General features: G+C 37.9%; 1 protein-coding gene across 6 annotated transcripts in view; it reads right to left on the minus strand.

The window, feature by feature from the left end:
* Positions 1 to 13,863, minus strand: part of ITSN2 (intersectin 2) — a 139,894-nt gene that overhangs the window by 43,326 nt on the left and 82,705 nt on the right. For all 6 annotated transcript variants that reach the window (XM_088026335.1, XM_088026332.1, XM_088026331.1 and 3 more), the window contains 5 exons: positions 12,084 to 12,259; positions 11,631 to 11,775; positions 8,183 to 8,388; positions 5,976 to 6,040; positions 3,974 to 4,140 (listed from right to left, as the gene is read on the minus strand). In XM_088026335.1, coding sequence (XP_087882461.1) covers positions 3,974 to 4,140; positions 5,976 to 6,040; positions 8,183 to 8,388; positions 11,631 to 11,775; positions 12,084 to 12,259 — 759 coding nt within the window. The remainder of the gene's footprint in view (positions 1 to 3,973; positions 4,141 to 5,975; positions 6,041 to 8,182; positions 8,389 to 11,630; positions 11,776 to 12,083; positions 12,260 to 13,863) is intronic.

Below are 13,863 nucleotides of genomic sequence, written 5' to 3' on the forward strand. Positions count from 1 at the left end.
GTGAAGAATCCCACACATAATTATGGGGAGATCTGGTCTACACTAACAGACATTATATACAAATGGCTGATGTCGGCTTTTCAACAAGAAAAGCTTATTTAATGCATCTTTCCTATCAAACGTGACCAGATACCTCTCATTTATCAGGTTAGCATCAATGCCCACCACATACAACATATCTTAAGGCACATAGGAGTTTTACTCCTGCTGCCTAGGGGATGATGTTTTTAATTTTTTTGCATATTCCCCCTGAACCTAAGAACAAAAAAACCCATGCCCTGGGTAGCAACTATAACCTCAGTTTGACTTTACAGGATAGTTGGGCCAACCACCTTTCTTCATTTCAGGAATTTGAACAAGGAAAAGGAAGGAACAGAACATTATTTTCTGTGAGTGAACACAGCTCTAATGAAGCTGAACTGATGCTAGTCAAGGGCTAACGTTTTTTGAGTACTTACACAAATAGTACTTAGTAACTACTATTTGTGTAACAGATGTGTGTTACATCATATGATTTTTACATAGTCACTTAATTCTCACAGTAATACTATTAAGTATTATGATTATCCCCATGTTACAGAGAAGAAAACTGAGGTACAGAAAGGTGAAGTAACTTGTCCAAGGCCTCTAAGTGTTGGAGCCAGAAGTCAACCTAGATGGTTCTCACTGTGTGGTTTGTGGATCCCTGGGGACAATCCTTGAGCCCCTTTCAGGGGTCCAGAAGATAAAGACCTTCTTCATTAACAGTATTAAGACATTATTTGCCTCTTTCACTGTGTTGACAGATACACTGATGGGTAAAATTGCTGATGCCTGAGCATGAATCATGACAGTGGTGCCAAATTATACTAGCGGTCACAGTATTCCCCACAACCACATACTTACAGAACAAACAAAACCAGTTTCACTTAAGAATGTCCTTGATCAAGCAGTAAAAATGTTATGAAATCTTAATGAAATATGATCTTTTAAAAAATTCTGTGTGATTAAATGGAAGCAAGCCTACAGCGTTTCTGCTGCATACCGAAATAGCAAGATGGCTATCTCAAGGAGAAGCACTTGTGTGATTAAACTGTGAGCTAAACTGGGTTCTTCATGGAACATTTTTACTTGAAAGAACAACTGAAAGACAAACTCTTCAGACTCGGGATTTGGCAGACATTTTCTCAAAGATAAAGTATGCCTGTCACATCAAGGAATCAGATGACAGGACTTGTTGCCAATGATCAAATTCAAGATTTCAAGAGAAAACTGAAGTTTTGGAAAACTTGTATCTACCACCATAAGCTTGACAGTTTCAAAGTATCTGAAGATTTTCCTATGAGATCTGTGGTGGTATTAACAAATAAAACTTTTTTTTTTTTTTTTAAGATTTTTTATTTATTTGACAGAGAGCGAGCGAGAGAGCACAAGCAGGGGGAACAGTAGAGGGAGAAGCAGGCTCTGACACGGGGCTCGATCCCAGGACCCTGGGATCATGACCTGAGCTGAAGACAGACGTTTAACCATCTGAGCCACCCAGGCACCCCAACAAATAAAACTTTTTGATATTGTATAATGAAATGTGTCAATACAAGGGATATTTGCATAACTCAGCGATTCCATATTTTCCAAATGACCAATGCATGGGTAAAAAGTCCATTCAATGTCAAAATAGAGTAGTGAATTTTAATATAACAGTAAGAAATGTTCACCGACATGGCTTTAGATTCCATGTGTAGCTAACCTATAACAATTTAACACTAAGTTTTGGTATCGTAATATCAAAGAATAACCACAGATACCTCAAAATGTTATTAAAATACTTCTGTTTTCTCCCATATCTGTGTGAAGTTGAATTTTCTTCACATATGTCAACCAAAAGAATGTATCACAACAGACTGAATACCAAAACAGAGAAGAATCTAGCTGTGTTCAAGTTAAGCCAGACATTAAAGAGATTTGCAAAAATACAAAACAATGCTCCTCTTTTTACCAAACTTTTTTGTTTGAAAATATATTGTTGTTTCTCATAAGAAGCAAGTCATTTATATTACCATGTAATGGGTCTACTTTTGTTACTTTCTTTTTAAAAGATTTTATTCATTCATCAGAGAGAGTGACCACAAGCAGGGGGAGCGGCAGGCAGAGGAAGCAGCAGGTTCCCCACTGAGCAAGGAGCCCGATGTGGTACTTGATCCCTGGACTCTGGGATCATGACCTGAGCTGAAGGCAGATGCCTTCACCAACTGAGCCATCCAGGCATCCCTACTTTTGTTACTTTAAAATGAGAAAATATTTTTTAAATTCCACAGTTTTCGTTTCTACTATGGAAAATGTATGTAACATATATATATGTTTTAACCCATATATGTATTCTTTAAAGATTTTATTTATTTGAGAGAGAGAGAGAGAAGAGAGAGCACAAGCAGCGGGAGCGGCAGGCAGAGGCAGAGGGAGAAGCAGGCTTCCCACGGAGCAGGGAGCCCGATGCGGGGCTCGATCCCAGGAACCCGGGATCGTGACCTCAGCCGAAGGCAGACGCTTAACGAACTGAGCCACCCAGGCGTCCCAATCCATATATTTTTAAAAACTCTTTAGAGTTCCCAATAATTTTTTTTAAAGATTTATTTATTTGAGAGAGAGAGAGAGAGAGAGAGAGAGAGAGAGTGTCAGGGGGGAAAGAATCTCAAGCAGACTCCCCGCTGAGCTCAGAGCCTGATGATGCAGGGCTCGATCTCAAGACCCTGCTGAGATCATGAGATAAAATCAAGAGCTGGTTGCTCAACTGACTGAGCCACCCAGGTGCCCCTAGAATCCCCGATAATTTTTAAGAATGTAAAGAGTTCCTGACACCAAAAAGTCTGAGAACCGCTGCACTGTACCCTAGTGGCAGGATGAAAAGAAGCAGGAACTCAGAGTGCAGGATGAGTCACCTTAATGTCAGAGCCGTAAAGTTTTATAGACTCCTTCAGGGTGATCCCTTGGATCTGGAACATTCCCGGCTTCAGTTCCCATGAGGCCCAGACCCACCTACGGCTCCTAGTCATAGAAATTTCATGAAATCTTGTCCCTCTTATTTAATAGGATCCCTATAAGAAACTCTGTTTTATTGGTGCCACCTTCAGTGGTTTCCTTATAACCAAAGCCTGCACAAAACTGTATATACATGAGTCTGTTTTAAGTATGAATCTTGACGGGGCGCCTGGGGTGGCTCAGTGGGTTGAGCATCCGCCTTCGGCTCAGGTCCTGGGGTCGAGCCCGCGCCGGGCACCCTGCTCCGTGGGAGCCTGGTTCTCCCTCTGCCGCTCTGCCTACCTGTGCTCTCTGTCAAATAAAGAAATAAAATCTTAAAAAAAATTAATATACATGTAATAGTCTAGATTCTCTTGCATTATTTTATTACATTAGTTTTTACACTTTAAGCGTGTAATCTTTCATTAAATTTTGGTGTATGGTCCACTCAGGGTCTTGAGTTCAAGCCCCCCATTGGGCATAGAGCTTACTTAAAAAAAAAAAAAATCCATCTTTAATCCCACTGAACTTGATCTACCACATTTGTCATCTATAAACTTATATATACTGGGATCTAATTCTGGATTCTCCATACTGTGACTACTAGAATGCTGATCTCTTTATCTAGAACTTTATCAATATCACACTAATTTTATTACTGTGGACTTCTATATCTTCAATTTAAAAGATATCTGTAGAAAGTTAGCATCGAAATCATTGATAAGGGGTGCCTGGGTGGCTCATTCGGTTAAGCGGCTGCCTTCGGCTCAGGTCATGATCCCAGAGTCCTGGGATTGAATCCCACATTGGGCTCCCTGCTCCGCGGGGAGCCTGCTTCTCCCTCTGCCTCTGCCTGCCGCTCTGCCTACCTGTGCTCTCGCTCTCTCTCTCTCTGTCAAATAAAGAAATAAAATCTTTAAGTATGAATCTTGATATGCAAGACTGGAGTAATTTTGTTTCTATACCAAAATAACTCTACCTCTTGATCTTTTGGTTTGACATAATTTGACGGAAAAATTCCAGTTCTATCTCCAATGCTTCCTGTCCACCACTCTCCATCTTTCTGGGTCACCAATATTTCTTCACCTTCAGTGAAAGTCAGATCGCCAGGTTCCACACTTGAATATGAATAAAGTGCAATATACTCTGTAGGAAACAAAGCAAAAAGAAACTAATTTTGGTTGTAAGATTATAGAAAGAAAAAATGATGTTAATCTCCAAACCCTGTGTAAATTAACTGTAAAAGACCTTGTTAACTTAAGGAAATCTAATGTAAAAAGATCTTAAAGTAGAAAAAAGAATGAGGCAATTATTTAATAATTTCTAGAAAAAGATTATTTGATATAACATAAAGCTTTATCATAGGGTTTCTTCTTTTTCTCATTGTATCATCCTCACCACCACCGTCTTATCACAGAGAATCCAAAATCACAAACAGGTGTTAAGTATCTCTATAGAGTCAAGATCTGAAAACATTTTTTCAACTTCCTTACACAAAATATATTTTAATATGCTAAGTTCTTTTTTCTCTAGTTCTTTTATATATATAGTTACGGAAATGCCCAATATTCAGCTGACATCAGTACTAGTGGCCAAGTTCTACCACAGTGACCCAGCTCCTAGTGCAGTGCTTGGCACAGAGCAGATGCTCAATACATAATGACTTTTTTTGGAAAATATATTGGCTTTGGTTTCCGTCCCTGTCATTACTGCTTAGAGAAAACAGTCAATGACCTGGTTGTAAAAGTCTTTCTTTTCTAGTTATTTTTATTTGTCAACATGGGATTTCATCTGTACACCATAAACTAGAAAAGACTAGGAACACCATCTACAATGTATTTACTGTTCATGTTCCCAATATTACTCAATTTAGGTGATTTAACAAAACCAAAAATGCCTGCAAGGTTCAGGTATGCTGCAATAAGGAAGGTCCTCCGCAAACACTCCTTGCACCCCTCCCAGACTCACTTCACAGCGCTCATTCTACAGTGAACCTACAGTTCCAGCCTTGCTGGTGATCTGAGATCTCTAACCTCTCACAGCCATGCCCTGGCTCTTGACTTTCCCTCTGTCGACAGGAGTTTTCTCTTCCTTTGTCGCTATGCGAAACTCTATTCCTTGCTTAAGATGATTCAACACTGCCATGTTTGGGGATTCATAGGTCCTACTCAAAATTAAGTTCTATGTACTCATTATAGAATTTCTTACAATGGTATGCCTATACTCCCCAGTCTACTGTGAGGACTTGGGAAACTGTGTTTTATTCATCCTTATATTTTTCAGGCTTTAGCATAGAGTCTTTAACATAATAGTTACTGAATAAATGGTTTACTTTACCATTAAATTGATTTTCTCGAGCAATAATATAAACATAAAATGTATTCCTACTATTCAACTAATTTTACAATGGACATATACAATTCATTTATAAAGCTATGTAAGTGTTAAATAAAAATGTTTGAAACTTAGGGTAGACAATCTTTCATTTTTTAGTACATTAAAATAAAAAATAAGTTATGAGTCAACCAAAAGGGCTATAGAAAAAAATTTCTTTGTAATAATTATGATAAAGTGTACCTTGATTTCAAATCCTACTTAATGATTTATATGATACACTGTAATTAAAATGCAATTTGTAAATAACTAAATGGACTAAAATTGCCTTACCTCCTAAACATCTGTAATCTAGATACCTAATAACAGGAAAACAAAAACCTTCATGCTTCCTGATTGCAACATTTTAAATTTATGATCTTATTTAATGAGTCTATGCTGAATTTTTATAGTACTGATTTTCTAAAAGTGCCATATTTTTTTCTGTATTCTCAATATTCATATGAAATAGATAAAGGGCAGGTTCTCCTAAACCCACTTTAATATTAAAGATACAGAAACAGGGGAAATAACAACTCTCGGAAGTCAGATAATTAGTCAATAGCTAATCTAACTCCCATTTAATTTACAAATTGTCAAAAACTCACCTTCTCCAACTGTATAGGCTGCGGAGGTAGGTTTCTTGTTTACAGCTGCATACAAAGCTTCTGGTCTGCCAAATAAATACACAAACATATAAAAAAAAACAATGAAACAAAGACATCAACAAGCAAAAATGAAGAAAGGTGATACAGCAAGTATTTACAGTACTTTCTTTAAGGGCTTTCCAAAATTAATTTAAATATTGTCTCAGTACACAGGCTAGAAATATTCTCATACACAAAATCATTAGGGGACTAAGAAGGGCCTGGTTACAGACTTCTAAATTTTTTAATAAAGTAATTTCAACATGATTTATAAATAGTTTTTTCAAGTGTGAGATACTTTGCCTTTCTAAAGGAATTTTAAAAAGACACAAGTGCTTTGGTAAATGGATAGTTATTTAGTAAAGTACATAGGGGGCCTGGCTTGGTATAGGGAGAAACAAGGACAACATACCAATATATAAATTTTAATATTTGTTTAGAGCACACTACATTTAAATATATAAAAATAATAGAACTTTGTTTTTATATTTTGGAACCGGTAAAGCTTTAATTTCCAATTTAACCCAGGAAACTGTCTTAAAAAATCTGGAAGACTGTCATATTTAAGAACTAGACATCTGTAGGATGCACCAGTGCTCCCCAGGACCCTTGAGGAAATTATACAGTAAGGCAGTTCTCAGGGAAACAGAGTGGAAGCTTACTACAGCTCATGGCCACAGCTGAACAGACTGCCTTGTTTAGGGCATGATCTCTCCATTACTGTAGGCTTTCAAGTTACACGCCTTATCTGTTAGAAAAGATCAGTAATTGAATGAAAAGTTAGGGGGAAAAAACCATTTGAACTTACTGTCTTTGCACTTAAGTTTTCTACTCCATAAAATGTTACGGTGTTTAAATAAGATAATTCCTATAAAGGGCCCAGCTCAGTGCCAACATGCACGTGTCAGCTCTGTTACCACTTACACAATTCTAAGTCTAAAATTCTGTGTCAGTCTGAAAAGTAAATTTCTGCATTTGAACTAAATATTCATACACAGAATCTCAGCACTGAAAGGGTTTTTAAAGATTAATTTACTCTTTTTATCTCATTAATTAGAAAACTGCAAAGTAGGTTATTCCATAGAGGCTGACAAAAAATAGCAGAATCAGAACTCAAGCCTCTTGATTTCCAAAGACCTGTCTCTTTTCAATCAGATCACTTTTCTATTTAGATCAACTTCCATATAAAGCACAAGAGACAGCTGCCCATCACTACATTAGAGTACTTATTTCTTAAACATCTTTTTTTTTTTTTTAAGATTTTATTTATTTGACAGAGAGAGAGATAGCAAGAGCAGGAACACAAGCACGGGGAGTGGGAGAGGGAGAAGCAGGCTTCCCACCGAGCAGGGAGCCCAATGTGGCACTCGATCCCAGAACTCTGGGATCATGACCTGAGCTGAAGGCAGACACCCAACGACTGAGCCACCCAGGCGCCCCTTATTTCTTAAACATCTTAAAGATGTTTGATGATCTCACTCCTCTTCAGACTGGGAAATAAAGGCCAGAGACCTTGTCTAGTTTTTACTTGCTGTTCATTTGAAAATGGATTCAACTCACTGTTGCTTCACTGACTCCTTATTCACTGAGCTAACACGACTGAGAAGCTACCATGCACTGAGATGATAAGAGGCAGGGGAAAAACTCAAAAACAAAGACATGGACCCTGTCCTCCTGGAGCTTACGATCTAAAAAGGGATATGGGTAAGAAAATACGTAACTACATTCCAGTCTGTTATGAGCAGTAAGAGAGGTGTGATCTTCAAGGAGTTCTGGAGGCCCAGAAATGGCAAGTCCTACACTTTGGCAAAGGGGAGGTCCTCAGTAAACATTTATTTAAAAACAGACAGTGCACAGTAAACAACACAGGAAAAGTGCTCCAAAGGAAATGAAAAATAACTTCTCTAACTGACCTGATAGCACAATGAAAACAACCGATCTCAAATTTTAAGCACTTTGAGAACTTTAGGAAATCTGAAATAACTAGAATAAAAGATATTCTAAAACTGGTACAAATATCTGAAGTGCACTTTTTTCATTCTAGGAATTACTCTTCTGATGGTCAAAACTCAAGCATAAATGTTTTGATGGAACAGCCAGTGGTTCTATGGCGGACTCATTAGTGAAAACACCAACATCCACATCTCATGGAAGCACAAAATGCTTACTCTTCCCGCTTGACTTCACTCCCAGGGATGATTTTGACATAAGATTTTGGAAACCATCCTCTTCCTCCATGTACCTCCCCAAACCACCAATTTTCTTGTTGCTCCAAGACAGTAATAATATCATGTTTTGAGAAGTTCAAGTGGTTGTCTTTCTTTGCAGTCCAAGAACAAAGGGCCTGTGCCTTTAGGTTTTCTACAACCTGTCCCTGTGAATACAAAACCACAAGATTGGGAAAAAAAAAAAAGGTAACCAGGATTTCTGTTTCCTAATATATAATTTACTTACTGTTTAAACAGAGACCAGTTTGGTGTGGTCGTGACTTAAGATAACCTTTATCTACTAACCAATTTAAAATGATATATGACACAGAACATTTGAGTAGCCTTCTGTTAAAAACTGAACACCTACCGTTCAAGGAAACATCTTGGCATGAAATATCACTGGATTGGAAGAGGAACACGGGGCACTCAAGAAATGTACTCACAAACCCATCAAGTAGACGTCACAGAACAAATGCAAAGAATTACTGCAGCCCCTTCCTGTCCTCTAGGCCCCGACATGCCCTCCCTGTGGTCCCGGCAGGTCACAGGTCACACCACTAGCCCTGCAGATACGGTTGTGCTCTGCCTCCCTTCACTTTTCTGCTCTCCGTCCCTGAACTTCCTCCTTGTATTCTTACTCATTTCTTTGCCTCCTCTCCGAGGAAGAAGTGTTCTGTTGATAAGGCTAATCTCTTTACCTGTACTCTAAGTCTCTACTATGCCCTCCATTTTCTACAAATATCTTATAACATCTTGAAGTGCCTCTCTAAAATAGTCACTCTCTCCACCTCTCTACTTAACTTCTACTTCTCAATTCCTTAAAGACAGGAACTCAAACCATTTTAATTTAGGTTCTGCACCCACCACACTACTGAACCTCTTCGTGACAAGGTCATCGATAACGTCAAAGCCCAAAAACCTTCTTCCAAACCCTGATATGTTCCCTGATGTCTGAACAGTGCTGACATCACTTAACACTCCTGCTGTTCTGAAAGCTCACTCTCTGGTGATTGATGGATCCCCTTTTTGGTCCAGGCCCTTTCCTTTCCTGTTTCACATGATTTCCCTAAATTATCTTATTTATGTCTATACCTTTTCAAATCTTTTTTTTTTTTTTTTTTAAAGATTTTACTTATTTATTTGTCAGAGAAAGAGGGCACAAGCAGGGGGAGCAGCAGGCAGAGGGAGAAGCAGGCTCCCCGCTGAGCAAGGAGCCTATAAGAGACTCAATCCCAGAACCCTGGGATCATGACCTGAGCTGAAGGCAGACACTTAACTGACTGAGCCACCCAGGTGTCCCTCAAAACTCTTTTTTTTTTAAGATTTTATTTCTTCATTTGTCAGAGAGAGAGCACGTGCACAAGCAGGGGGAGTGGCAGGCAGAGGGAGAAGCAGGCTCCCCACCGAGCAAGGAGCCCGAGGCGGGACTATCGATCCCGGGACTCCGGGATCATGACCCGAGCTGGAGGCAGATCTTAACCGACTGAGCCACCCAGGTGTCCCTCAAATATATATCTTAGTTGTAACTTTATCTCCTGAGCTCGACTTGTAAGTCAGACTGTTTACTGGGCCTTCCCACCAGGTTGTCTCTATAACAGATACCTAGGTTGCACGTGTGGGATGTATCATTTTTAGAACCCACGGAACCCACTCCTCTTGCAACACCCACCCAAGACAATGCCATCACCATCTTTCCTATTACTTGAGCTAAAGATCCTGAAAATGTATAGAAGGGAAATCCATTTCCTCTTCTACACATTTTCTTTACTGTGGCACTGGTTCACATCATCCTCTCTTGTTACTTAGCTACTGTAGCATCCTTCCTTACTTGACTCCTTTGCTTGCTTCCACCAATCTGGCCCCTGTACTACTGCTGGAGTTAAGTTTCTAAAATATACACCTCTTAGAAACTTTCATGGGCTGCCCACTGTCAAGTTGCTGGGCACTGTATTAAACACTTCACAAATAAACCTCCACCCCTAACTTCAATTCTTCACCCTTTCTCCACGAATCCTGTACTCTAGCCACACTATAAACAATTCTCGTCCTGCAAACTCCTTGTGTTAACATGCCTATCTTCCCCAAATTATTTTTTCACAGGAATAACTTTCCTTCTCTGTTTGCTAAAATCTTATCTTCAAAGGTCCTGCTCAAATACCTGGCCCTTTGTGAACCCTGCTCAAATTCCCACAGACTGAATGAGATCTCTCTCAGCTGTATATACCTCAAGTCTTTGTAGAATATCTTTATGACAATACTTCTCATATTTTACAATTATTTCTTTTTTTTAAAAGATTTATTTTTTAAAGATTTTAAAGATTTATTTATTCATTTGAGAGAGAGAGAGCACAAGCAAGTATGAGGGGGGGTGCAAAGGGAGGGGGAGAAGCAGGCTCCCCGCTGAGCAGGGGACTTGGAGATCATGACCTGAGCCGAAGGCAGATGCTTAACCATCTGAGCCAACCAGGTGCCCCTACAGTTATTTATTTCTGTGTCTGTCTCATTAAATTATGACTTCTTAATGGCAGCGATTTTTTTTTTCCCATTAAATTTCTAGCACATAATGAAATGCCTGGAACCTATGGTCACGTATAAACATTTTTTGAGTGAAGGTGAAATCTCCAGACTCTATTCTGATCAAGTCTGTGATTTCTTTTCAATAATGTTAATGTAACAATGCCTGTAATGGTTACATCTAAATCAGGGGCTAAATATATATAACGTAGTTCCCACACAAATAACTTTTTTAAGAACAAAAAACCAAAAACTCCCAAGCCCAAATATCTTCTTATAATAACTATGAATTAAGAATAATATAACCAGATTTGTCAAGATGACATTTTGAGCTTAGAAATCTTAACTGGTTGGGGTGCCTGGGTGGCTCAGTTGTTGGGCGTCTGCCTTCAGCTCAGGTCATGATCCCGGGGTCCTGGGATCGAGCCCCGCATCGGGCTCCCTGTTCAGCAGGAAGTCTGCTTCTTCCTCTCTCACTCCCCCTGCTTGTGTTCCCTCTCTCGCTGTGTCTCCCTCTGCCAACTAAATAAATAAAATCTTGAAAAAAAAAAAAAAAAAGAAATCTTAACTGGTAGCAACTGGATGCTATGAAAATGAATTGTTGAAAAACTTCTAAGTAATAATAATTTCTTTACATTACATCACACGTGAACAATAAGAACAGAAACCAAATGTTACAAATTCTGGTTAAAAGAGTAAATGATGCCTTTGTACAAAAATCTTCAATTCTATTTTTTTTTAAGATTTTATTTACTTGAGTCTACTTGAGTTTCTCTCCCTCTGCTCCTTCCCCTGCTTGTGCGTGTGCTCTCTCTCTCCTTCTCTAAAATAAATAAATAAATCTTAAAAAGGAAAAAAAAAGGATAAAGCACACAAAACTAAAGATACACACCTGTCCATGAATCGGCGATATAGATCCAGGGGACACAGTACGAGTAAAAGCTGATTTTTTCTGCCATGATGTATTAACAGTTAGGTTTGTAAAAGATACATTTTGATAATCAGTCACTGATGCTGGTTGATTTGAAGAAAGTGATCTGTAAATACAACACTTTGATATAAGTATGGTTAATCACTTAAAATCTAATGAAGTACTATGAATTTATCAGCTTGTATATAATTTACTTTGTGTTTAAACAAAATTTGTGGAAAAAAATTCATGAACAAAGTATGGACCTACATTTTTATTTATTAAATTCTACTATGAAATTTGGAACAAAAGGTACTCTTGGAGAGCCCAGCATAGATTATAATATGATTAAGTAGCAGGCTGACACGAATACCTATTAGGTATTTATATATTCACCAAAAAATGCATAAACTCCACTGTTAGTTAAAAACTTACTCAGAAGAAGTTGAGGTAGCAGATACAGATACTGTAGGGGGAAGTAAGGCCTTCTTAGGAGACACAGATTTTTCACCTGATGGCATTTTTTCTACGTAGTTGCATGGAAACCAGCCAAAATTTCCTTGAAAACTACCATAAAGCCAACCAGGTTCTCCTATGGTTTTTTCATCAACCTATGGAAACAAAAAGAAGGGTTAACAATGGTTAGAATACTACACATTTACAAAGGAAGGAGATACAGACTATTGTATAGTAGCCTCATTATCAGAATTAAGTTGACACCATTTTTTACAAAGTAATAGGTCACTCACTATCTCTAATTACTGACAAAGTACCTTTTTAAAATTTAATTTTTAATTTCATCCAAGCTAAATATGAAAATAGTTTACAAAACAAACAGCATTCTACATGGCTTACGCTGGAAGACCCCATCACTCACTATGCTCTTATTTCCACTCCTCATAGTAACTTGCCATTTTTAGCTGTTTCTTCTGTATTACCTTCTCTATTTCTAAATAACATATTTATACTACTATTTCTTGAATGTTTCAATTTTAGACATCTATTGGCTTTTGGTTATGGAAAATCAACATTTAACTTTCTTTTACTGCATCTTTTTATTCTATACTGCTATCTCAAAATTTTTGGTTAAATTATATTCAATGGTTACATTATTATGACTATGCAAATAAATTTTCACATCTGCATAATGCACTATTCTGATAATTACACTTACTTTCTTGCAAACTTATTATCCTATAATCATTAATTTTTTTTTGCTTATTTTTTCTGTTCCTATTACAGTCTTTTTTTTTTTTTTTAAAGATTTTATTTATTTATTTGACAGAGAGAGACATAGCAAGAGAAGGAACACAAGCAGGGGGAGTGGGAGAGGGAGAGGCAGGCTTCCCCGCGGAGCAGGGAGCCCGATGTGAGGCTCGATCCCAGGACCCTGGGATCACAACCTGAGCTGAAGGCAGACACTTAATGACTGAGCCACCCAGGCGCCTCTCACAGAGTCTTCTTGAACTAAGAGTTCTGAATACTATTTTCCAACTGGTAACACACATAGATGATTTATAGTTTCATTTTTTTCTCCCTTTTATTGTGTATAGATATACCACAATTTGTTTATATGCTTACCTAGTAACGGACATTTGAGTTGTTTCCAGTTTTTAGCTATTACAAATAAAACTATGAACATTTGTCTTCGTATATTGATCTTGTATCCTGTAACCTTGCTAAACTCACTCGTTAGTTCTATCAGAGCTAGCATAGCTCTGTAGTAACTCTAAGATGGTGTTCTGAAACAGAACATAGGAACCACTGCCAAAATATCACCCTGTGGATCTAGTTTAAGACTACTTTAAAATAGCCAATCCAGAGCTAAAAACGAAGACAAGAACACTACAGGCCCCAAGGAATTATGCAACTGAAAGCAGCATGCTCAGCAATTTACCTGATTTAAGTATTGGTCTCAAAGCAAGGATCACTGACAGGTATGAATACTAGCATTCAAACACTAACTTCCTCCTTTTTCTATAAACTTTTAAAAGCCTTCTTTAATACTTTTTCCTAATATTTCTACCTTTCCAAGAAGAAAAGGCCTATTCATTTAATCTTTAGAATTAGACCAAGTTTGCTTTGCTAGGGGTCAATTTTAACCGATTTCATATCTGTTATTTGTAGCCCTAATTAATTTTTACTTGTCAATTTACATAGTGACTTAAACTAAAAAATTTTACGTAAGTTCTCACAGGTTAATGGAAACTATTAC

The sequence above is a fragment of the Eumetopias jubatus genome, unplaced genomic scaffold, assembly GCF_037043125.1.
Source record: "Eumetopias jubatus isolate StellerSeaLion01/CBP00866 unplaced genomic scaffold, mEumJub1_p1.0 scaffold_9, whole genome shotgun sequence".
Classification (NCBI taxonomy): domain Eukaryota; kingdom Metazoa; phylum Chordata; class Mammalia; order Carnivora; family Otariidae; genus Eumetopias; species Eumetopias jubatus.